Source organism: Oncorhynchus tshawytscha, linkage group LG11 (assembly GCF_018296145.1).
Source record: "Oncorhynchus tshawytscha isolate Ot180627B linkage group LG11, Otsh_v2.0, whole genome shotgun sequence".
Lineage (NCBI taxonomy): Eukaryota > Metazoa > Chordata > Actinopteri > Salmoniformes > Salmonidae > Oncorhynchus > Oncorhynchus tshawytscha.
Window position 1 is genome coordinate 30586253 of NC_056439.1, and position 25962 is coordinate 30612214.

General features: G+C 41.0%; 1 protein-coding gene across 1 annotated transcript in view; it reads left to right on the forward strand.

The window, feature by feature from the left end:
• Positions 1-4361: 4361 nt before the first annotated feature.
• The window catches only part of LOC112261715 (reticulon-1-A), a 54748-nt gene continuing 33147 nt past the window's right edge, over positions 4362-25962 (forward strand). Inside the window, exon 1 of the mRNA XM_024437292.2 lies at positions 4362-4819. Coding sequence (XP_024293060.1) covers positions 4597-4819 — 223 coding nt within the window. The 5' untranslated portion in view covers positions 4362-4596. The remainder of the gene's footprint in view (positions 4820-25962) is intronic.

Consider the following 25962-nt stretch of genomic DNA (forward strand, 5'->3'; position numbering starts at 1 on the left):
CTCGACACCATCCTGTCTCGGAGCTCTACATACAATTCCTTCGACCTCATGGCTTGGTTTTTGCTCGGACGTGCACTGTCAACTGTGGGACCTTATAGACAGGTTGTGTGCCTTTCCAAATCATGTCCAATCAATTGAATTTACCACAGGTGGACTCCAATCAAGTTGTAGAAACATCTCAAGGATGATCAATGGAAACAGGATGCACTTGAGCTCAATTTGAAGTCTCATAGCAAAGGATCTGAATACTTATGTAAATAAGGCATTTTTTGTTTTTAAAAGCCTGTTTTTGCTTTGTCATTATGGTGCATTGTGTATAGATTGATGAGGAAACATTTTCATTTAATCCATTTTAGAATAAGGCCGTAACTTAACAAAATGTGGAAAAAGTGAAGGGGTCTGAATACGTTCCGAATGCACTGTAAATCCGAGAGGACGGCATCTCCTAAACGGATGCGATGGACATGAACATAATTAATGAGATGATAGGATTCCCACTTGTTTGTTGATAGGGGGTTTATCGGAGGTTTCATGAGAGAGGACCAACTATTCATTCACCTAAAGCCATACTTGACAAACAATTTCATGCACCACTTCGTGGAACCCCTCCTTCAACCCTACCTTGTTGTTTACACAGTAAAAAGGAAACATGCAAATTTGACATAGACAATTCATGCAGCTCAATGAAATTAGTGTCTGAGTGAATGAAAATAAGTGTTTCTATTATTTGAAAGGGCAAGACTTATTTTCTTTTCTTATTTTTATTTTTTTAACCATACTTACAACTCAGGCTACTAAAGGAGAAATGCCACATCACAATTACAAAGATGGAAAGCTTCAGATGAACTGTGCAACAGTTAAAATCAGCAGATCTTTTCTGAACTGCCTTAATAATACGGCTTCAATAGACAAAATGCAGGGAATTGCTGTACAGATCTTTTAAAATCAATCCGAGACTGGGAAAATAGGAAACTATCCAGACTGATGGCCAATCAAACATAATAGCCAATCCTTTGTTGGGTTACTGATTTCTACATTGTCGACTAGGATAAAGGTTTCAATGAAAATTCATTATATGGACAAACTGACAGCACATTTGCAGTCACCAACGCTCTGGATAATATAACAGCCTAACCAGCTCTGCTAGGGCGAGTAATGTTCAGTGAGCTGTTCTCATTTGTGTCTGAAAATAGCTAGCAAGTTAGCTTGGGTGCATGATTGCTGTTAGTACAGAACGCTCAGATCATCCATACATTTGATTGATTGGGGGGGATAAAGCTTAACAGGTGAGTGTGAACGACATTGAATGGGTGTAGACAAAGAAGGGCTCTCCAGTAGTAGTACCAAAACATTCAGAGGACATTTTCTCAAAAGGGAGTTTACAAGTTTATCAACTTTCAAAGCAAAATTACCTTCTCATTGTTCATTAACTGTAGTGTATGATATACCATTTTGTTTCTCTGAGTCTCTACTTTTATCCAATGTAAAAAACACTATTTCAAATTTTACTACATAAGACTGATTTGAGCCGGTCGGTCACATCTACTAAATCTACTATAGATTAGGCAATCAATATATTTGACTGAGAAGCAAGCCTGTAATTGACCATACTTAATGGCCGCAGTCAAATATTAGATTGAGAAAGTGCAAAATTACAACTTTGCATTATTGAAAATAAGTGAATGTTTTTCTTCTTAACTTAATTTCCACACTGAGCTAATCTTGTTCCCAGATAAATTCAGATGTTCAATGGCTGATTTTAGGATCAGGATTTTAGGATTTTCATGCCTGATATTAGGATCCTGTGAAACAGTTAACAGATAATTGAACAATTATTATTATAAAGTATATCAAAGACGTAATCTGTAAAGTTTACAGTCATTGGCGATGACCCTTCAACCTACCTATCTTTTCAATGTTATTGTCAGCTAGGTTCAGCTCTCTCATCTTTTGAAGCGTGTTCAATCAAGATAATAATGCAAATCATAGCTAGATTTTTTTTTTTTGCAGACATTTTGGAGTATATTCTGAATCAAGAAATCAAAGATGGACAATATAATTCTGTTCTATATAGATACTCTTTAGATTAAACTCTACACACACTTCTCCAAGATGTCATCATGAAGGAATGAAGAGAAACCTAGATGTTATTGTCAGCTGCCATTCCACCAACCAGAGCTCCTTGGATGTGGCTGATATTCTGGCCTACCATTGTCAGCTGGCACAGCCTGGGGAAAAGGGAGAGTTCAACCATACACGGATAACCTGAGAAGAACATCTCCAGGGATGTGATGCTGTTACCATCCTGGGTTATCTTCTCATAAGATGCCCTGTTTGCAATGAGTTACAAAAAAAGGGTGTCTTCGATAGCCAAACTCTGAAAATTATACACAAGACATTGTGACAAAATTACACTCAACAGTTCTTAGATTTTTTGTTTATTTTTTTAACCCCTTTTTTGTGATATCAAAAAATCTAAGAACTGTAATTTTGTGTAATTTTGTCACAATGTCTTGTGTTAAAGTCGTATCCCATCGCTGCAACTCCTCTACGGATTCCGGAGAGGCGAAGGTCAAGAGCCAGTTCAAATCCAAAATGCGACCTTGCCAAGCACCAATGTGTCGGAGGAAACACTACAACTGGTGACCAAAGTCAGCATGCACGTGTCCGGCCCGACATCCCGGTCGGCCAAACCCTCCCCTAACCCAGACGACACTGGGCCAATTGTTCACCACCTCATCATTCTCCCAGTCGCAGACGGCTGCAACGCAGCCTGGGATCGAACCCAGGTCTGTACTGATACCTCTAGCACTGCCTTAGACCATTGCGCCACTCGGGAGGACCCGGGGTATTGTCCGAGGGTTTCAATTAGGTTAAAGTACAAGCTACACTGACTGTATCAGTAAACAAACATCTGGAAAAAGTAATTACAGGGCTGTTCCATTTGATTTCAATCACTTTTTGACCACACCCCTTTTGATTTGAACTAAAATGCCAATACATATTTGCCCATGGTACAAGTGGTCAGAAAGTGACTTTTTGAACCTGAATGTCAAAACTTTCAAGAGATAAAGGTGCCCATAGCTGACACATACCCCACCATACCATGAGACATCCATGTATTCATCATCACTGCAAAATAGTTTGAAGCTATTTGATAATTTTTTAAGGCACAGTGCTGTCAAAAAAGTGAATTTCATGTGTTTTATATATATTTCCACACAGTGAGGTTGAAATAATACTGTGAAAATAATAATAATGCCCTTTTAGCGTAAGAGCTGTTTGAACATTTCTGAGCTGTTTGAAAAGTTTTGGCCTTCCTGGTGACATCACCAGGAGGTAAATTAGTTAATAGACCAATAAGATTTTAAAAGAATAATATTTAACCAGGCAAGTCAGTTAAAAACAAATTATTATTTACAATGACGGTCTACCCCGGCCAAACCCAGATGACGCTGGGCAAATTGTGCACCGCCCTATGGGACTCCCAATCACGGCCGGATGTGATACAGCCTGGATTTGAAAAGTATAGAGATGCAGTGCCTTAGACCGCTTCGCCACTCAGGAGGCAAAGTATAATGAGCAACAATATGTGATTTGTCTGACTCATAAATTAGCTATGTTACTAGCTAGTTATTTTTCTAATTTACTTCACAGATAGAAAAAAAAACATTTGCTTGCTTAGTAAGTTAACGTTAGCTATATGTTAGCTGGCTAACTGTAACATTTAGCTAACGCAAATGTAAGTTACTTACATTGAAGTTGAAGAGTTTACTGTCTGCTCAGACAACTAAAGTCATACTTGTTTCAGACATCTGTTATTGCTGCTATTGTATTTATGAAAATAAATTATAATTTGTGTGTTTATATTATTAACAGCACATGTAGCATGCTCAAGCATGGTTTTGTCATCAACCCGTATCCAGGCAAGTGCCTCCCCTTTGCTCAGGAGCCATCTTAACTTTTTCGTTGTACTTTTGATAAACCCCACACGAGGGCGCTACAGTGCTAGTAATTTGAGAACAAACTTGCATGAAGAACAAATGAAATGGTCCCCCTGGGTATTCGCATGAGTGAAATGACTTGCATCCATAGGCTAACTTGTAAGCGTTTAACAAAAATAAAAATACAAGTGTTGTATGTTCAAAAATGGTACAATTTGCGTTAATTTAGGTCTCTAAGCAAACTTGATAAATATGCTTAAATAAGCTTCAAGGTCTAAAGTGTATTTTTTGTATGCTGCACTCTTGTAAATATACTGTGTTGACTTCCATGGTATATTCACACACTTTAATAATAGTCACGCTGACTGCCCCAAATAAGTGCCAACCATAAGCTACACCGACATGACGTCAGCATAGAAGCGCTGAACTAAAACAAACCAACCTCACTCACTTGTGCTCTCGGACTGGACCGCGCAGCTATTAGAATTTTACAATATCAATTTAAGCATACATTTGTAAATCCAGTCAGATTTCAAATCATAATTTCCTGTTTATTGCTTAGATCAACCCAATATCCATTGTGTAGCCCGCGTTAAAGCTTGTGCCTCAGTGCCTGTTATCTCTCGCGCAACCTGAACCTCTCCCTAAAAGCATGTCTTCGAAGCCCGGTGACGAACTAGGTTCGGAAGGGAAATGGTTTGGGGACGATTGTGAAAGAAATGGCATATTCGGAAGTACACCTCCTCTGTTTGATGAGCTACGTGAAGATTTAAAATCGAAAAGCAGGGAAGAGACGAGCGACCTGGATGAAAAATTCCACAAATTTGAGGACGATGCGAAAAGGCCTCCCGTTGCTATGGAAACTGCATCTACAGGTAAAACGGTTTATCAATAACATTTATCAGTAACAGTCATCTTATCATTCATAGCCTATACTTGCATTTATATAGATATACGTAGTGTGTCATTTGCATTTGGCTGTTTACACATCTCATAGCGGAACATGCTCACCCAGGCAGCCTTTTGGGGTGTAGTATGAGGCAGTCTGAGATGGAACCTTCGTCATCGCAGAGTGTGCCAGGCGTTCTGTACCTTCTCACGAAGTTTAGGAGATCGAGTCATGGGTTTGGCTGGGAAATGTGCTTGAAAGTGCAACTCTGGTAATGGAGTCGACTTCGTATTAGTGGATACAAAATAGAAGAGATTTGTTTAAAATAAAATTCATAACTGTGTTTATTTTCGCCTATGAAATCTAGGTCTACATAAAATTGAAATGAGTCTCTCAGAGAAACAGAACAGACCAAGAAAACAACAGGCACTCCTAGACATAGGCCTATTTATTAGGCTACAAACATTGGCAGGGTACAGTCCTTTTAGTTTAAGTTTTACATTCTTAAAGCTTGGAACAACATACTGGGAAAAATAGTTGCATAGCTAATATCACAAATGTTAAACTGAAAGTTTCTGAATATTCTAACAGTAATACCTTTTGGGTGTCTCCATAACAGTCTTAACTGAAAATGTTAGCTCCCCTGAAGATAAACAGGTCCTGGTATAGGCCTAAATTTCAAAAATAGTCCTAATTGTTTGTTTACAAAGGCAGCCTGGCTGGGATACAATGTGTCACTCACAGCCTAAGCTTATCACTGCCTAAGCTTGTTTAGTTTATTAGGATCCCCCATTAGCTACTACACCTGCAGCAGCTACTCTTCCTGGGGTCCACACATTTATTTTATTTTTTTTACAAATACAGAACAGTTATAGACAAGAACATAAGATTCAATTTACACTCTATTCAAAAGAATATTGTTATATACAGTACAGTTACATTAGATGATCTTTAGAAAGAGGAGAGGTGCTGTGATAAAATATATTTTTTAAAGCTAAACTTGCTTTTTGCCAGAGCAACCTCTGGTGACAGAGCATTCCACAATGACATAACTATATACATAACTGAGCAATGTATTACATCTGGTTTTGGTTTGGGTACCGTGAAGATAGCCATATTGGCGTGTCTGATGGGTTATGTATGCATTTCTGTTTGACGTTTATGCCAATAGATTATCGAGTGGTTAGGCATTTTTAACATACACATTTTCTTAAAAAGACGAGAAGAGAAGTAGTCAATTTCTCCTCAACTCTCAACCATGAAAGACTATCATGCATGTTGTTAGTTCCATGTGTGCAGTTAAGGGCAAGGCGTGCTGCTTTGTTTTGAGCCAGCTGTAACTTTGCTAGGTCTTTCTTTGATGCACCTGACCATGTTACCGGACAGTAATCAAGATGCAACAAGATCAGAGCCTGAACAACTAGTACAGTTGATCTGTCTGTAAAAAACACAGAACATTGGGGCTCCTGAGTGGCGCAGTGGTCTAAGGCACTACATCTCAGTGCTAGAGGTGTCACTACAGACACACTGGTTCGACTCCAGACTGTATCACAACCGGCCATGATTGGGAGTCCCATAGGGCGGTGCACAATTGGCCCAGCGTCATCCGGGTTTCGCCCAGGTAAGCTGTCATTGTAAATAAGGATTTGTTCTTAACTGACTTGCCTAGTTAAATTTAAAAAATAAGACATACTTTTGGTCATGTAGTGTATGTGGACACCTGCTCATCGAACATCTCATTCCAGAATCATGGGCATTAATATGGAGTTGGTCCCCCCTTTGCTGCTATAACAGCCTCCACTCTTCTGGGAAGGCTTTCCACTAGATGTTGGAACATTGCTGCTGGGACTTGCTTCCATTTAGCTACAAGAGCATTAGTGAGAACGGACACTGATGTCGGCATTCCAATCCATACCAAAGGTGTTTGATGGGGTTGAGGTCAGGGCTCTGTGCAGGCTAGTCAAGTTCTTCCACACCAATCTCGACAAACCATTTCTTTTTGGACATCGCTTTGTGCACAGGGGCATTGTCATTCTGAAACAGGAAAGGGCCTTCCCCAAACTGTTGCCACAAAGTTGGAAGCACAGAATCATCTAGAATGTCATTGCATGCTGTAGCGTTAAGATTTTCCTTCATTGGAACTAAGGGGCCTGAACCATGAAAAACAGCCCTAGGCCATTACTCCTCTGCCAAACTTTACAGTTGGCGCTATACATTGGGGCAGGTAGCGTTCTCCTGGCATCCGCCAAACCCAGATTCGTCTGTCAGATGATGAAGTGTGATTCATCACTCCAGAGAACACATTTCCACTGCTCCAGTCCAATGGGTGCGAGCTTTACACCACTCCAGCCAATGCTTGGCATTGCGCATGGCGATGTTAGGCTTGTGTGCGGCTGCTCGGCCATAGAAACCCATTTCATGAAGCTCCCGACGAACATTTCTTGTTCTGACGTTGCTTCCAGCGGAACTCCGTAGTCAGTGTTGCAACTGAGGACAGATGATTTTTTCACGTTACGTGCTTCAGCACTTGGCGATCCCGTTCTGTAAGCTTGTGTGGCCTACCACTTCACGGCTGAGTGGTTGTTTTTATTTATTTATTTAACTAGGCAAGTCCGTTAAGAACAAATTCTTATTTACAATGACGGCCTACCCTGGCCAAACCCTAACTCGGGCGACGCTGGGCCAATTGTGCACCGCCCTATGGGACTCTCAATGATGGCCGGTTGTGATACAGCCTGGAATCGAACCAGGGACTGTAGTGACGCCTCTAGCACTGAGATGCAGTGCCTTAGACCATTGTTGCTCCTAGACGTTTCCACTTCACAATAACAAACACGTTTTATAAGGAGGATGGGAGCCACCCAAATCATTTGGGTTCTTGGATCCTTTCACAGCATTTAGTAAACTTTTGGGAAAAAATGTGTGTTTGACCAGATACAATGATATTTTACAGTGAACAGACTTTCAGCACGCTTATAGGAAGGACAAGCACAGCACTTACACAGACTGATTGGCTGAGCGAAATTGATGATAAAAAGATTGTGGGGGCTGTTTTGTTAGACTTCAGTGCAGCTTTTGACATTATCGATTACAGTCTGATGCTGGGAAAACGTATGTGTAATGGCTTTACACATCCTGCTATATTGTAGATAAAAAGTTACCTGTCTAACAGAACACAGAGGGTGTTCATTAATGGAAGCCTCTCCAACATAATCCAGGTAGAATCAGGAATTCCCCAGGGAAGCTGTCTATGAGTAAAGCCAGTGTATCTATGTATGCGGATGACGCAACACTATACACGTCAGCGACTGAAATGACTGCAATACTCAACAAAGAGCTGCAGTTAGTTTCAGCAAGGAATAAGTTAGTCCTAAATATTTCTAAAACTAAAAGCATTGTATTTGGGACAAATCATTCACTAAATCCTAAACCTCAACTAAATCTTGTAATAAATAATGTGGGAATTCAGCAAGTGGAGGTGACTAAACTGCTTGGAGAAACCCTGGATTGTTAACTGTCATGTTCAAAACATATTGATACAACAGTAGCTAAGATGGGAAGAAGTCTGTCCATAATAAAGCGCTGCTCTACCTTCTTAACAGCACTATCAAAAAGGAAGGTCCTAAGTGCCTCCCAGGTGGCGCAGTGGTCTAAGGCCACTGTGCCACCAGAGACCCTGGGTTCGTGCCCAGGCTCTGTCGCAGCCGGCCGTGACCGGGAGGTCCATGGGGCGATGCACAATTGGCCTAGTGTCGTCTGGGTTAGGGAGGGTGTGGCCGGTAGGGATATCCTTGTTTCATCGCGCACTAGCGACTCCTGTGCTACTAACAATTGGGGAGAAAACATTTTTGCAATTGGCTCAGAACAGGGCAGCACGGCTGGCCCTTGGATGTACACAGAGCGCTAACATTAATAATATGCATGTCAATCTCTCTTAGCTCAAAGTGGAGGAGCGATTGACTTATTCACTACTTGTATTAATGAGAGGTATTGACATGTTGAATGCACCGAGCTGTCTGTTTGAACCCCATGCATACCCCACAAGACATGCCACAAGAGGTCTCTTCACAATCCCCAAGTCCAGAACAGATTATGGAAGGCGCACAGTACAACATAGAGCCATGACTACATGGAACTCTATTCCACATCAAGTAACTAATGCAAGCAGTAAAATTTGATTTACAATACAGGTCCTGCCTTGGCAGCAGCTAATGGGGATCCATAATTAATACAAATGCAAACAGCACATACAATTGACCGGGGCAGCTCAACAGTGCAGAAATTTGACTAAATTACTTGTTGGAAAGGTGGCTGTGACTGTGCCACGTTGAAAGTCGCTGAGATCTTCAGTAAGGTCATTCTCCTACCAGTGTTTGTCTATGGAGATTGCATGCTCAGTTTTATACACCTGTCAGCAACGGGTGTGACTGAAATAGCCGATTCCACTCATTTGAAGGGGTGTTCACATACTTTTGTGTATATACAGTTGAAGTCGGAAGTTTACATACACCTTAGCCAAATACATTTAAACTCAGTTTCACAATTCCTGACATTTAATCCTAGTAAATATTCCCTGTCTTAGGTCAGTTATCACCACTTTATTTTAAGAATGAGAGAATGATTTATTTCAGCTTTTATTTCTTTCATTACATTCCCTGTGGGTCAGAAGTATACATTCACTCAATTAGTATATGGTAGCATTGCCTTTAAATAGTTTAAGTTGGGTCAAACGTTTTGGGTAGCCTTCCACAAGCTTCCTACAATAAGTTGGGTGAATTGAGGCCCATTCCTCCTGACAGAGCTGGTGTAACTGAGTCAGGTTTGTAGGCCTCCTTGCTCACACACGCTTTTTCAGTTCTGCCCACAAATGTTCTATAGGTTTGAGTTCAGGGCTTTGTGATGGCCACTCCAATACCTTGACTTTGTTGTCCTTAAGCCATTTTGCCACAACTTTGGAAGTATGCTTGGGGTCATTGTCCATTTGGAAGACCCATTTGCGACCAAGCTTTAACTGATGTCTTGAGATGTTGCTTTAATATATCCCCATAATTTTCCTCCCTCATGACGCCATCACACCAGAGTACGTATGACGGCTGCGTGGTCCCATGGTGTTTATACTTGCATACTATTGTTTGAACAGATGAACGTGGTACCTTCAGGCGTTTGTAAATTTCTCCTGAGGATGAACCAGACTTGTGGAGGTCTACAATTTTTGTTTAGGTCTTGGCTGATTTCTTTAGATTTCCCATGATGTCAAGCAAAAAGGCACTGAGTTTGAAGGTAGGCTATGAAATACATCCACAGGTACAACTCCAATTGACTCAAATGATGTCAATTAGCCTAACAGAAGCTTCTAAAGCCATGACATAATTTTCTTAGTGTATGTAAACTTCTGACCCACTGGAATTGTGATGCAGTGAATTATAAGTGAAATAATCTGTCTATAAACTATTGTTGGAAAAATGACTTATCATGCACAAATTAATGTCCTAAATGTCTTGCCAAAACAATTTTTTGTTAACAAGAAATTTGAGGTGTGTTTGAAAAATGAGTTTTCATGACTCCAACCTAAGTGTATGTAAACTAGGGACTTCAACTGTAGTGTACCTCTCCCCATCTTCACAACAACTTGACTATGATAACTGACCATCCAATGTTACTCCTAGGGGTCCAGCTTCTTCAACTTGTTCAATGTTCACACACTTTATGCACAACTCCAGTTGATGTTTAGGTCTAAGATAATGCTTTGTACTAAATGCAATGCTTTTGGTTTTTAGATGTAATTAAGACCAGTTTGTTAATTATCACTTAATGTTTACATATCTGTCATTACTCATCTCATACAGTGGGGCAAAAAAGTATTTAGTCAGCCACCAATTGTGCAAGTTCTCCCACTTAAAAAGATGAGAGGCCTGTAATTTTCATCATTGGTACACTTCAACTATGACAGACAAAATTATATATTTTTTCTCCTGAAAATCACATTGTAGGATTTTTAATGAATTTATTTGCAAATTATGGTGGAAAATAAGTATTTGGTCACCTACAAACAAGCAAGATTTCTGGCTCTCACAGACCTGTAACTTCTTCTTTAAGAGGCTCCTCTGTCCTCCACTCGTTACCTGTATTAATGGCACCTGTTTGAACTTGTTATCAGTATAAAAGACACCTGTCCACAACCTCAAACAGTCACACTCCAAACTCCACTATGGCCAAGACCAAAGAGCTGTCAAAGGACACCAGAAACAAAATTGTAGACCTGCACCAGGCTGGGAAGACTGAATTTGCAATAGGTAAGCAGCTTGGTTTGAAGAAATCAACTGTGGGAGCAATTATTAGGAAATGGAAGACATACAAGACCACTGATAATCTCCCTCGATCTGGGGCTCCACGCAAGATCTCACCCAGTGGGGTCAAAATGATCACAAGAACAGTGAGCAAAAATCCCAGAAACACATGGGGGGACCTAGTGAATGACCTGCAGAGAGCTGGGACCAAAGTAACAAAGCCTACCATCAGTAACACACTACGCCACCAGGGACTCAAATCCTGCAGTGCCAGACGTGTCCCCCTGCTTAAGCCAGTACATGTCCAGGCCCGTCTGAAGTTTGCTAGAGAGCATTTGGATGATCCAGAAGAAGATTGGGAGAATGTCATATGGTCAGATGAAACCAAAATAGAACTTTTTGGTAAAAACTCAACTCGTCGTGTTTGGAGGACAAAGAATGCTGAGTTGCATCCAAAGAACACCATACCTACTGTGAAGCATGGGGGTGGAAACATCATCCACCATAATTTGGAAATAAATTCATTAAAAATCCTACAATGTGATTTTCTGGATTTTTTTTCTCATTTTGTCTGTCATAGTTGAAGTGTACCTATGAGAGAGGCCTGTAATTTTCATCATCTTTTTAAGTGGGAGAACTTGCACAATTGGTGGCTGACTAAATACTTTTTTGCCCCACTGTATGTATGTATATACTGTTTTCTATACTATTCTACGGTATCTAATTCACTTAATAATGTTTACATATCTTGCATTACTCGTCTCATATGTATATACTATTATCTATACCTTAGTCCATTCCGGTCTGACATCGCTCGTCCATATGTATATAGTCTTAATTCATTCATACTTAGATTTGTGTGTATTGGGTATATGTTGTGTAATTTGTTAGATATTACTGCACTGTTGGAGCTAGAAGCACATGAATTTTGCTACACACGCAATAACATCTGCTAATCACGTGTATGTGACCAATAAAATTTGTTTTGACTGTAACTCCTGGCTAAGAGTCTCAGTGAGCTCACTGGCTTTAGGTGCTGATGAGTAGAGTGTGCATAGTCATTTTAGCTTATTGTAAGACAAGTGGCAAATCATTTGTAAAAATAGAGAAGAGTAACTGCCCTAGGCAACTGCCCAGAGGGATACCGCACTATACATATCTGTTCGAGAATCTTCCATTGAAGAATACTCTAAATTCTATTGGATAAGTAACTCTCCAACCATGTTATGTTAGATGGTGTAAAGCCATAGCAAGTGAGTTTTTTCAATTACAAATTATGATCAATAACATCAAAGGCTGCACTGAAATCTAACAATACAGCTTCAACTATCATCTTATTATGCATTTATTTTAGTCAATCATCAGTCATCTGAGTCAGTGCAGTACAAGTTGAGTGCCCTTCCCTATACGCATGCTGAACGTCAGTTGTGAACTTGTCCTTCGAAAAATAGTATTGTATTTGTTCAACCACAATTTTCTCCGTCATTTTACTAAGAGGGAGCAAACTGATTTGGCAGCTGTTATAGTCAAGCACCCTTTGCTGGCTCTTTTTATTTTATGCAGAGGAATTACTTTAGCTTCCTAGCTTCCTTCCATGCCTATCGACACCCATTCCTTTAGGCTTTGATTAAAGACATAGCAAATAGGGGTGGCAATACAGTCTGCTACCTTCCTTAATAGTTTCCCATCTAGGTCACTGGCGTAACGCAGTTTCTCTGGACCCCCGCAAGGTCGGAGTGATACTGGGCATGATAGATTGCCAGAGCTGATTTCTATGAGAAAAGAGATTTCCTCTTTCTCATCTGGGTTGTGGATCAATCTAACATTTGCATAACATAGGCCTAGTCTAGAGGTCGACCGATTAATCGGAATGGCCGATTTAATTAGGGCCGATTTCAAGTTTTCATAACAATTGGAAATCTATATTTTTGGACACCGAATTTTGCCTATTTTTTTACACCTTTTATTTCATCTTTATTTAACTAGGCAAGTCAGTTAAGAACACCTTCTTATTTACAATGACTGCCTAGGAACGGTGGGTTAACTGCCTCGTTCAGGGGCAGAACGACAGATTTTCACCTTGTCAGCTGTGTGCACTCCACAAGGAGACTGCCTGTTAAGCGAATGCAGTAAGCCAGAGTAAATTGCTAGCTAGCATTAAACTTATGTTATAAAAAACTATCAATCAATCATAATCACTAGTTAACTACACATGGTTGATGATATTCCTAGATATTATCTAGCGTGTCATGCGTTGCATATAATCTGACTGAGCATACAAGTATCTAAGTATCTGACTGAGCGGTGGTAGGCAGAAGCAGGCGCATAAACATTCATTCAAAAAGCACTTTTGTGCATTTTGCCAGCAGCTCTTCGTTGTGCGTTAAGCATTGCGCTGTTTATGACTTCAAGCCTATCAACTCCCGAGATGCGGCTGGTGTAACCGAAGTGAAATGGCTGGCTAGTTAGCACGCGCTAATAGCGTTTCAAACGTCACTCGCTCGCTCTGAGGCTTAGAGTGATTGTTTCCCTTGCTCTGCATGGGTAGCGCTGCTTCGAGGGTGGCTGTTGTCCTTGTGTTCCTGGTTCGAGCCCAGGGAGGAGCGAGGAGAGGGATGGAAGCTACACTGTTACACTGGCAATACTAAAGTGCCTATAAGAACATCCAATAGTCAAAGGTTAATGAAATACAAATGGTATAGAGAGAAATAGCCCTATAATTCCTGTAATAACTACAACCTAAAACTTCTTACCTGGGAATATTGAAGACTCGTGTTAAAAGGAAGCACCAGCTTTCATATGTTCTGAGCAAGGAACTTAAACGTTAGCTTTCTTACATGGCAAATATTGCACTTTTACTTACTTCTCCAACACTTTGTTTTTGCATTATTTAAACCAAATTGAACATGTTTCATTATTTATTTGAGGCTAAATTGATTTTATTGTTATTATATTAAGTTAAAATAAGTGTTCATTCAGTATTGTTGTAATTGTCATTATTACAAATAAAATCAATTAATCGGTATCGGCTTTTTTGCCCCTCCAATAATCGGTATCGGCGTTGAAAAATCATAATCGGTCGACCTCTAGCCTAGTCCCTAAACATAAACTTAGTTGTGAGTTTATTTAAAGTTGAGGCTATTTGTAGCCATAGAATCTCACATGTAAGCCAATGAATTTAGTAAGGTTTGCTAGCACTGATTAAGCAGAGTGCTGTAGAACCTCAAAGCAGTGTTTTTGTGAGAGCATCATTCACGCTTCATCTCCAAGTCCGTCACCCTCTTCAGCAGAGCTCAGCTCATACTGCTATTTTTAATCCTGGAAAAACAGGGCTCACCATCCGCTTGTAGAGGAGGGAACTGGAGTCCTGCACTTGCATTTTCATTCACCGTCCCTCTGAAATATTCATAAGATGGTGTTTAAAATCCATGACTAGCTTGCTCTCTTCTTAACCCAGGCCTTTTCTTTAGCTCTTTCAGCCCTGTCAGTCTTTTAAGATGAATGTTTTTTGCTACATTAACAGAGGCATCTAGGCTATTTTAAGCCTGTAATCTGATTTTAATGCAGTCTGTTGGTAAGTGTGGTATTGAATATCAGTGTTTACAAAAACATTGTGGTGTTTTTGTTGTTCAGAAACTGAAGTTGTCTTCTAAACATGGCTACAGTTCAGACAGCCTGCCAGATGATTTTTCCCTTACGGCAAGATAAAAGGTGCGTGTTAATAGTTTACTGACTGTGGCTTCACAGCTCGAGACCGAGGATTGACCTGTTCCCAAACACACACACACACGGACACATGCAAACACACAGCAGCCATTTCAGAAAATCATCAAAAGGCAAACATAACTGCCTTTTAGCCATGTTTGCTGGGCCCTGTCTACAGTATAGAAGTAATCTGTTGTGACACTTGTGGTCTTGGTGGGCACAATGTGGATCTTTACAGAGCTAGACTGCTTTCAACTAACCAGACACTGACCAGCCAGATCTAGGATAGTTTTTGGAGCAGAAAAGCCCTAGCCGGTTCTGTCCTGTCTAGGACCTTGGGCCTGACCCTCTCCATGCAACAATGTACTCACACAATCTCACTCTCGCCTGTGGATATCATGCTCCAGGAAATTAAACTGCATACTTAATGGACAACATCATTTCCTGTAACTCACAGAACCTCAGAGTAAGGCTACATTAGTCCTCTCCCATTCAGGCCATATATAGTGCTGGTCTCAGCTGCACATATTCAATTACAGCAGAAGGACAAGTGGAGAAATATCTTTAGCCATACAGCATGCCTGTTCTTTCTAAGGCTAAGTGATGCCCAATCATCCCCATCCTCCGCACATAAAGATGTTGCACACAACGATGTCTTAGAAAGATGCCAAAACAATGTGTTAATGATGAGCAGGACATCCAGAGTTCTGACCAGATCTGACCACGCTGTGAAATGCACATGAGGACATCGCTTCACTTGTTCATTATATTCACAGCAGATGGTGCATCTAATGGGTTCCCCATGCCGAAAGTTAGAGAATTTGGGCATTTCTTCTCTATTTTTGTGAATATTTTATGTTTTGAAGTCAGTGTTTGATATTCCGAGAGCCAATGGATTTAAGGCAATAGGACTGTTTCACGGTATGCATATTTCACATCAATAGTCCCTGTTGTAGAGCTTCTGTAGTGTTCCCACCTTCCTATGTAATGCTCCTGATTTGTCTGTGAAATACACATTTTACTATCTGAAGATAAAATATTAGGCTACTAGTACATTCCTTCTATAAAATCTCCCATCCAGACACCTCAAGTACAACAATCTTTACACACTAGCCTAATTTTGACACAGTGACTAATGGGTTACTTGTGCTTCTTCTGCATCTCAGCATAAAGCATGAGAGAGGGTGTCTTCTGTCTGGGACCTTTCCATAACTAGGAGAGAGGAGGCACTTAGAACAAGGGTTCATAAGGTGACCATATTACCGCCAGTCATGAGTCATGACCTCAGTAAAATTCCATGTGACCACGTGATGACCTCCGGCTATGCTCTCTGGACATGTTTCGGTAGTACCCAATTTACTAAAACCATGGTCCTAATGGCTTGGTACTCAGGGCGCTATTGTCACTCTAACCACACCAATATTAGAGTTTATGCATAGGCTTATGACCCCAAGCACCCCCCCACCCCCAAAAAAAAACAACATAATTAAAAGTATGATTGTGCCATTATAAAATACATAGCCTACTGCAGATATTGCATATGGTAGAAAAACATAAAACAAAACTGATTTAAGATGGTACATAACTGGTCTATCCTATACTCCAAAATTAAACAAATTTGAGTAATTTCCTGAGTGTGGACTGTATTATTATGCATACTGGATACCTTATGGTATGCTCCAAAATGTATATCCACTAGTCTGGGAAATAACATACTGTATAGTAAACTTGCCAACAGCATACCACCCTGCAAACCACTGCTGGCTTGCTTCTGAAGCTAAGCAGGGTTAGTCCCTGGATGGGAGACCAGATGCTGATGGAAGTGATGTTGGAGGGCCTCCAGTAGGAGGCACTCTTTTCTCTGGTCTAAAAAATATCCCAGTGCCTCAGGGCAGTGATTGGGGACACTGCCCTGTGTAGGGTGCCGTCTTTCGGATGGGATGTTAAACGGGTGTCCTGACTTTGAGGTCATTAAAGATCCCATGGCACTTATCGTAAGAGTAGGGGTGTTAACCCCGGTGTCCTGGCTAAATTTCCAATCTGGCCCTCAAACCTTCACGGTCACCTAATAATCCCCAGTTTTCAATTGGCTCATTCATCCCCCTCCTCTCCCCTGTAACTATTCCCCAGGTCGTTGCTGTAAATGAGAATGTATTCAGTCAACTTACCTGGTAAAATAACAGATAAATAAAAAAATTGCCGATGCAGTTAATTGGTTGTGCAGGGTGATTTTGAATAACCTAGTAATAATTGGGTGACACATTACCTTTAGCTATACAGAATATCTCACCACCATGCGTTTCCATCTCCTCACTTTCCTTACTTGAGCGCGCAGAGGGGCTGTCAACAGTTACGTTACATATGTTTTGTTGTGAAAACATGTTACAATCGATGTTGGTTTCCCAATTTAAGCACTGGGTAGCTGCAGGAACAAGGTTGGAGAGCCCATGGCATACAAAGTTTGGGCAGAATATCACCTGTCGCGGAGCAAGAGCATGCTCCTCAAACAGTGGTTAACCTCTTGAGACTAGGGGGCAGTATTTTGATGTTGGGACAAAAAACGTGCCCAAATGAAACTGCCTATTTCTCAGGCCCAGAAACTAGAATATGCATATAATTGGCAGATTAGGATAGAAAACACCAAAACTGTCAAAATATTGTCTGTGAGTGTTACGCACGCCTCTATGAAGAGGGAACGCAACACCCTGCTACAACTCAACTCTCCGTGAAGTGAAAAAGGTATGGACCGTAGGCGTGAGTAAGGATGACAACAGGCAGAATGTGGTACCGTTTACAAGGACTTTATTCTTTTACACGGTAATATGGGGAAAAGGGGCTGGAAGGAACCAAAGCAAAGAAAGTAAATCTCAAAGCCCCCTCTCCTATCTGTCTAACCAATACTTACCTAATTTAGCACCACCTGGTGCCCTAACCAAAGTACAGGGGGTGGTCCGCCCAGGACTTACCTATTGTGCCTAGACAATGAATATACTACGGGTATATGTATGCCCGTGGGCCTCTTGCCTAAGCACTCCCTAGGTGCCTTCCCCTTCCCCCCTGGGAACAAATGAAACAGGAGAACAAATAATTTCTCAAACAAACTAAGAAACAAAGGACATCAAATAAGCTCTATCTGAGCAACAAACTCACAGAACATACCAACTGCTACCAACAACTAACATAGTAAATTATCCACAGCCATCAGCCTTCTCTCTCAGCAATGACCTCCCTCACATTCAATCTCTCTGCAATGACCTCCCAGCAATGAACCTCTATCACATTCAATCGCTCTGCAATGACCTCCCAGCAATGAACCTCTATCACATTCAATCACTCTGCAATGACCTCCCAGCAATGAACCTCTCTCCTGAACAGAACACTGGCTTTTATATAGCTTCAGAAGGAATGGGTAATCGGAGACAGTTGTGTCTTGATGAGTGGGCGGGGTCAGCCCCCCCCCTGCGCAATTAGCCATGGAGTCGACCAATCAGGTGCTTGAGGGGTTTCAGGAAGCCATTTCCTGAAATAAACACATGCAAATACACAAACTACAACACATACACTGGGGAACGTAACAGTGAGTATAACAACTGATATTGCAGGCGAAAACCTGAGGAAAATCCAACCAGGAAGTGCTGTTATTTTGAAACCTCTCTGTTCCTTTGCATGCCTACCCTCCATTTAAAGGGATATCAATCCGATTCCTTTCCCTATGGCTTCCACATGTTGTGAACAGTCTTTAGACATAGTTTCAGGCTTTATTCTGAAAAATGAGCGAGAATGATCACATCGCGTCAGTGGATAGCTGTGTGTCCCCAGAGTTTTGCATGCGCGAGCAGCTTGGAGCAGACCTTTTATCTCTCTCTCTTATTGTTAAAGCTACCGTCCGGTTGAAATATTATCGATTATTTATTGTAAAATCAACCTGAGGATTGATTATAAAAAACATTTGACATGTTTCTACGAACTTTACGGATACTATTTGGAATTTTCGTCTGCCCGTCGTGACCTGCACGAGCCTGTGGATTATTCAACAAAACGCGCCAACCAAATGGAGGTTTTTGGATATAAAAATAATCTTTATCGAACAAAACTAACATTTATTGTGGAACTGGGAGTCTCGTGAGTGCAAACATCCGAAGATCATCGAAGGTAAGCAATTAATTTGATTGCTTTTCTGACTTTCATGACCAATCTACTTTGCTGCTAGCTGTTTGTACTGTTTTGTCTGCTGAGAGAGCCGTGCTCACATAAACACTTGGTTTGCTTTCGCTGTAAAGGTTTTTTGAAATCTGACACGCAAGCTAAGCTGTGTTTTGGTATATTGCACTTGTGATTTCATGAAAATTAAATATTTTTAGTAATTTAATTTGAATTTGGCGCTCTGCAATTCAGCTGATGTTGACGAAAATGATCCCACTAAAGGGATCGGTGCGCCAAGAGGTTTTAATGGGTGTAGTGAAACAAGTGTTATATTTATTTCTCAGCTGCTCATGTTACGAGCATGCTCCGATATACAACCGAAGTGGCTTCCCTGTCATCATTGAAAAACTGACCGGCAGGAAATCGTGCGGCCTCCATTTGCTATTCAAGTGTATACAGATTACGTATTTTTTATTACCCTGCCCATTTGATAATGTGCCATTCTAAATCGAAACAAATTTTTAATATTAGTAATGACAATAATAAATTGAGAATTGTCTGATGGGTGAAAATATGATTACTTGATGAGAGAACAGCTGTGCAGCCTGAGGCTTTGTCAAATCATCAATGGCCTATACTCGTGTCATGCAGTCCGTATATGTTTGGATTTCTAAGATATTCTAAGGGCTGTATCATTAACAACTAACATTGCCAAATTACTCTAAATCTAGCATATAAAACCTGTTTCTAATGATCACTTTTATGTTCAACATAGCCACTTCATATGCACACTCGCTCCGGAATGGGAAAGATATCCTTTATATTTTATTCAGCTAAGTTAAATTATATTCTTCTTACTATAAAATCATATAATATAAAATAATGCCGTTGGACGATAAGCAGATCTTGTCAGCTCAACAAACAAGCCTACAGCCTCTGCCATGAAGCATTGCCAGATAACATACAGACCGGCAGTCTTTTGCAGGACAAAGTTTCATGACCGCCACTGCCTTACTTAGGTCTACAGTTCCAGTACATGTTCATCAACCTGGGAGATCTCTGCTCTGCTGCCCCAGCAGTCCTAGGCTGTTGCTGGGAGGAAGGAAGATGAAGATGGAGACTGTGCTGCTAGTGTCTCTGTCTGTGCTGCCTCACAGAATTACTTGGGCCCCTCTGCTTGTCTTGTTTCTTGCCAGCCTGCCTTCAAATCTCATTCGTCTTCTTCAACTTCCAGAGCCAATTAGCTAATGCTGTGGGAAGGACACAGATAAAGCAATGAAGGACAGGGTCAGGAAAGCTCCACCCCAGGGGACAACACAGTATGTCAGCTGTCGTGAACTGTGGGCCTAAATAGATTATTCTCCAAATCTTTTTCAATCCCCCGACAGACAACTCTGCACCATCTTTGAATCTAGCCTAATGCTTCTCCAAACTTCCACCTGTCAGTCTGTTTGAATGGCTTCATAAATAAAAATCTATGCAGATAGGCTAGAATTTTACTTTCTGAATTGCTAAATAATGCTAGGTAGGCTTCTCTAAAGACTCAACTCTGTCCACATCTCTTGGTAGTTTGATGCAGAGGGCTGTTGGCAGTCAGTTGCCACTGTCCTCAGCATTTGGTCCAAATACTGTAGACAAAAGAAAGGCATTCTATCCTACGTGTCCTTTGTGTGTGTGCTCGTGTGTGTCCTTGAGTGCGTGTGTGTGTCTTGGCTAAAGCTAACAATGGAAGTGAAGTAAGACAACAGAGACAGTTCATTGACAGCTGGGCTCCAAAGCTGACAGCTTGTAGACACTCAGTCTGGATCTTCAGATAATCTATCCTCACCATTCCACTCAGGCAAAGACTTTGCTGGGATCGATAAATGACAGGTGGCAACCAAAGCTTCCACTGACTTCACAACTTCAATGCAATAAGACTGCTTGTGTGTAGGCTGACTGTTTTTATAGCATTTTCTCATCCCAGTTGACAATAACAATGTCCAGCCATCATGGGAGTTTAAGATGATGGTGGATAACAATAGCTCATGAGCAACTGTATCCTCTGACCTCTCAGCTGCCTACCTACCTATCGACCTCCTTCTGTATTCATATCCCCGTTGTCATTTTTGAGCCACTTATATTTATGTGTTTGTGATAGCCGCTTGCTTACTTCCCTCAATTCAACACCTTTTTGTTTTCTTTCTTCCCCCATCTCATTGTCACCCCTAGTTTGCTGCCTAAAGCCTACCCCCTTCTCTTAAGTTTCAATTTGAAGAGGTAACAACACAGTAGCCTATATGTTTTTATTTTTTATTTTTTTATTTCACCTTTATTTAACCAGGTAGGCAAGTTGAGAACAAGTTCTCATTTACAATTGCGACCTGGCCAAGATAAAGCAAAGCAGTTCGACACATACAACGACACAGAGTTACACATGGAGTAAAACAAACATACAGTCAATAATACAGTATAAACAAGTCTACATACGATGTGAGCAAATGAGGTGAGATAAGGGAGGTAAAGGCAAAAAAAGGCCATGGTGGCAAAGTAAATACAATATAGCAAGTAAAACACTGGAATGGTAGATTTGCAGTGGAAGAATGTGCAAAGTAGAAATAAAAATAATGGGGTGCAAAGGAGCAAAATAAATAAAATAAATACAGTAGGGAAAGAGGTAGTTGTTTGGGCTAAATTATAGGTGGGCTATGTACAGGTGCAGTAATCTGTGAGCTGCTCTGACAGTTGGTGCTTAAAGCTAGTGAGGGAGATAAGTGTTTCCAATTTCAGAGATTTTTGTAGTTCGTTCCAGTCATTGGCAGCAGAGAACTGGAAGTAGAGGCGGCCAAAGAAAGAATTGGTTTTGGGGGTGACTAGAGAGATATACCTGCTGGAGCGTGTGCTACAGGTGGGAGATGCTATGGTGACCAGCGAGCTGAGATAAGGGGGGACTTTACCTAGCAGGGTCTTGTAGATGACATGGAGCCAGTGGGTTTGGCGATGAGTATGAAGCGAGGGCCAGCCAACGAGAGCACACACCTGATGTCCCAGGTCTATGTTCTTGTAAGGGCCCTCTCACACTCTGTTTGGCTGATTTGCTGTAGCATGCAGCAGAAATGGGAGAGGACTCTTGAAAGGAGACATCACACAGGTCGAACATAGATTAACACTATATACACTACAGTGTAGGCAAATCATTCGCACAAAACTGTAAAAAAAAATCTCACGAGTCATTTTTCACACAGTTTCTTCTTGAATTCCTCATATTAGGATCTGTACTTATCTATTTCATAATTATTCTTTTTTTTCCTATCAGATATGCATTTGACCAACATTTTCACAATGTTCATTACAGTAATATTTTTTGAAGTCCAAAAAAGTAATAATCAAATCAATATTAATATTTGTAATATTTTATGCATGCTCCCCTAATGAAAAAGCCTGAGTAAAAACATAACACTGAAAATAAAAATATTTCAAAATGAAAATATACAACTGTTATAAAATTAAATCAGACTTTTCCCCAATTTGAGCTCTTTAGCCATTTTGGAAATGAGATGGCCAAGTGGGGTAAAGGGGGTGTTTGAGAATAAGAACCTCATTCTGAAGGCATATAATGTAATAATATATGCCATTTAGCAGATGCTTTTATCCAAAGCAACTTACGGTCATGCGTGCATAAATTTTACATATGGATAGTACCGGGAATCGAATCCACTACCTTGGCTCTACCAACCTGAGCTATAAATTAACTTAACTTGTGCCCATCTAAGGACTACTCCTCAAGATCAGTGGTCACCAACCTTATCTGAGTCAAGATCACTTTCCCAGTCAAAAAGCAAGCTGAGATCTACCGCTCATAATTATTTTTTAAATGACTTTTTTTTTTTTACATTAACCTAGTTAAAATGATTCTGTAGGAATGAGGTTTGGGCCATAGGCCTAATAAATTATCATAGCATATTGGCTATATGCCTGGCCTGCCAATATTGTTATTCTCAGACCATATTATATTTAAAAACTTGAGTTATGATAACAAAATTAATCAGTTGGTGTAGAACAAATTGAAATAATTAGCTTTTTATAATTTTACTGGACTGATGGTACCTGCATCTGATGGTCATGGTGCTTTCAAGACAACTGGGTACTCGGGGGGATAGCTAGGTCAAATCATGACGTCGGGAAGTCGGAATTCTTGGAATTCCGAGTTGGATGACCGTTCAAAACTATTTTCCCCAGTCGGTCTCTTGTTTTTTTCCCCCAGAGTTCTCAGTTGTCTTGAATGCACTGAAGTCGGAAGTCAGACATTTTCAAGTTCCCTGTTGTTTTGAACACAGAATTAGTCTCAGCGGAGGGAGGGGAAGAGCACCACAGTATCTGCCTTTCACAGTCCCTGCTTTCTCCTTCCTTTCCTCTGGTGAGACTGGCCAGAGAAAGGGGACACAGTCTTCTACCTGATGGGGAAGCTGGAGTCACACCCCATCTGCCTCATGCACAAATTCATGTTGTTCCTATAAACAGAGATAGTGAAATATTCCTCGATATTGAAATAGACACCACGAGCTGCTAATAATAATACAAACTCAGGGCTATCGGTACACTTGGCTACTAATTTTTTTACCGTTATTTAACTAGGCAAGTCAGTTAAGAACAAATTCTTATTTACAATGACGGCCTACCCCGGCCAAACCCTAACCCGGACGACGCTGGGCCAATTGTGCGCCGCCCCCATGGGACTCCCAATCACGGCCAGTTGTGATACAGCCTGAAATCGGACCAGGGTCTGTAGTGATGCCTCTAGCACTGAAATGCAGACCGCTGCACCACTCGGGAGCCCATTGCAGCTGCAGTGCGAGTGGAAGTACTGGGAAGCATATTTTATGTTTTGTAATAGTGTTTAATAAAAACAGTGTTGACAGTGATGAATAAAACTTAAAAATGAATTCACTCATAAAAACAGCTCTATGCTGTGTTCTATGACAGTCTCTCTGTGGTTATGGTTTTAAAAGTTATTAAATCTTACGTAGGCTAGTATCAAACTTTGCTGTGGCTGGGGTTGTGGAATCTCTGTAGGCACTGTGATTTGAGCTATCCGATTAGCGAGCTTAGTAGGCGCACTTGATATAGCCACATCTCTCCAGGTCCACTTTGCTTACCAGGGCTTCTGAATCAAGTGCACCTACCGCCAACAGCGCAACACAAATAAAAACCAAAGGAGTGCAAGCCTTTATTTTTCTACAGAAGTGTTGTGATTGACTAGGAATGCCTGGAAGATTGACCAGTCAATCATGATCGACCGGTTGGCGACCAATGCTCTAGACCCCTCAAACTCAACTCTGAACCGTGAGGTGAGTTCCACTGCATTTTTTTCATACCCGGGGACTGATTTAAGCCTGGGACAACAGGTGTGTGCAATTAATTATCAGGTAGAACAGAAAACCAGCAGGCTCTGGACCTCATAGGGTAAGAGTTGAGTACCCTTGCTCGAGATGATGCATCAAGGGTGAATAAAACATTTATTTTTAAAACTGCTTGGATTTCTTTACAGGAACTTGAAAAAGTGTTTCAGACAATGTTTGTAATAAATATTATAGTTTAAAGTAAACTTCAACTAGTATATCATTTTAATTATTTATGGACAAACTACAGCAACAGATTTTGTTTTATACAAATAAGTTTGAGGTTTTTCTAAAGAAATTTTTTTTATAAAATGACCTGAGAATTTCACCCGGCTCAACTCCCGAGTGGCGCAGTGGTCTAAGGCACTGCATCCCTGGGTTTGAGCCCAGGCTCTGTCGCAGCCGGCCGCGACCGGGAGGCCCATGGGGAAACGCACAATTTGCCTAGCGTCGTCCGGGTTAGGGAGGGTTTGGCCGGTAGGGATATCCTTGTCTCATCGCGCACTAGCGACTCCTGTGGTGGGCCGGTCGCAGTGCACGCTGACCAGGTCACCAGGTGCACGGTGTTTCCTCTGACACATTGGTGCGGCTGGCTTCCAGCTTGGATGCGCGCTGTGTTAAGAAGCAGTGCGGCTTGGTTGGGTTGTGTTTCGGAGGACGCATGGCTCTCGACCATCGTCTCTCTCGAGCCCGTACGGCAGTTGTAGCGATGAGACAAGATAGTATCTACTAACAATTGGATACCACGAAAAAGGGGGTAAAATATATTTTTATACATTTTTTTTTTTAAAGACACTTTCCCAAAAACTGGACATCTTAGTCCTCAGAATGATTGTTGATTTTTGCAGATGCATCACTACAGACATTTTAAAACTGGTTTCATTAGAATCACCCAGGCATACATTCACTTTTCAGTTGCTTTTATTCATAGAGACATGTCAATCTAGTAATTATAGCATTGTACAGTAAAGATGAACTACAGTGTCTGGAAAACACAAGTTGTTTTGAACGTCAATACAATAAAATGTATTTGTCAGGTCCTTCGTAAACAACAGGTGTAGACGAACAGTGAAATGCTTACGGGCCGCCTGTCACGTTCTGACCTTAGTTCTTTTGTCTTTGTTTTAGTATGGTCAGGGCGTGAGTTGGGTGGGTTGTCTATGTTAGTTTTTCTATGATTTGCTATTTCTATGTTTGGCCTGGTATGGTTCTCAATCAGAGGCAGCTGTCTATCGTTGTCCCTGATTGAGAACCATATTTAGGTAGCCGGTTTTCTATTGTGTTTCGTGGGTGATTGTTTTCTGTTGTGTGTCTGCACCAGCCAGAACTGTTTTCGGTTGTTTTTCTTTGTTATTTTTGTTATTTCCGTGTTCATTTGAATAAATATGGACACATACCACGCTGCACCTTGGTCCTCCTCTTCTCCTTCATGCGACGACCGTTACACCGCCCTTCAACAATGCAGGGAGCATTTTTTTATTATAACGAGGAATAAATACACAATGAGTAAAGATTACTTGGCTATATACAGTGGTAAGAAAAAGTATGTGAAATACCTCAACCAACCAAATACCTCAACCAAGAGCACCCCCCAGCTGCCCACTGCACTGAGGCTA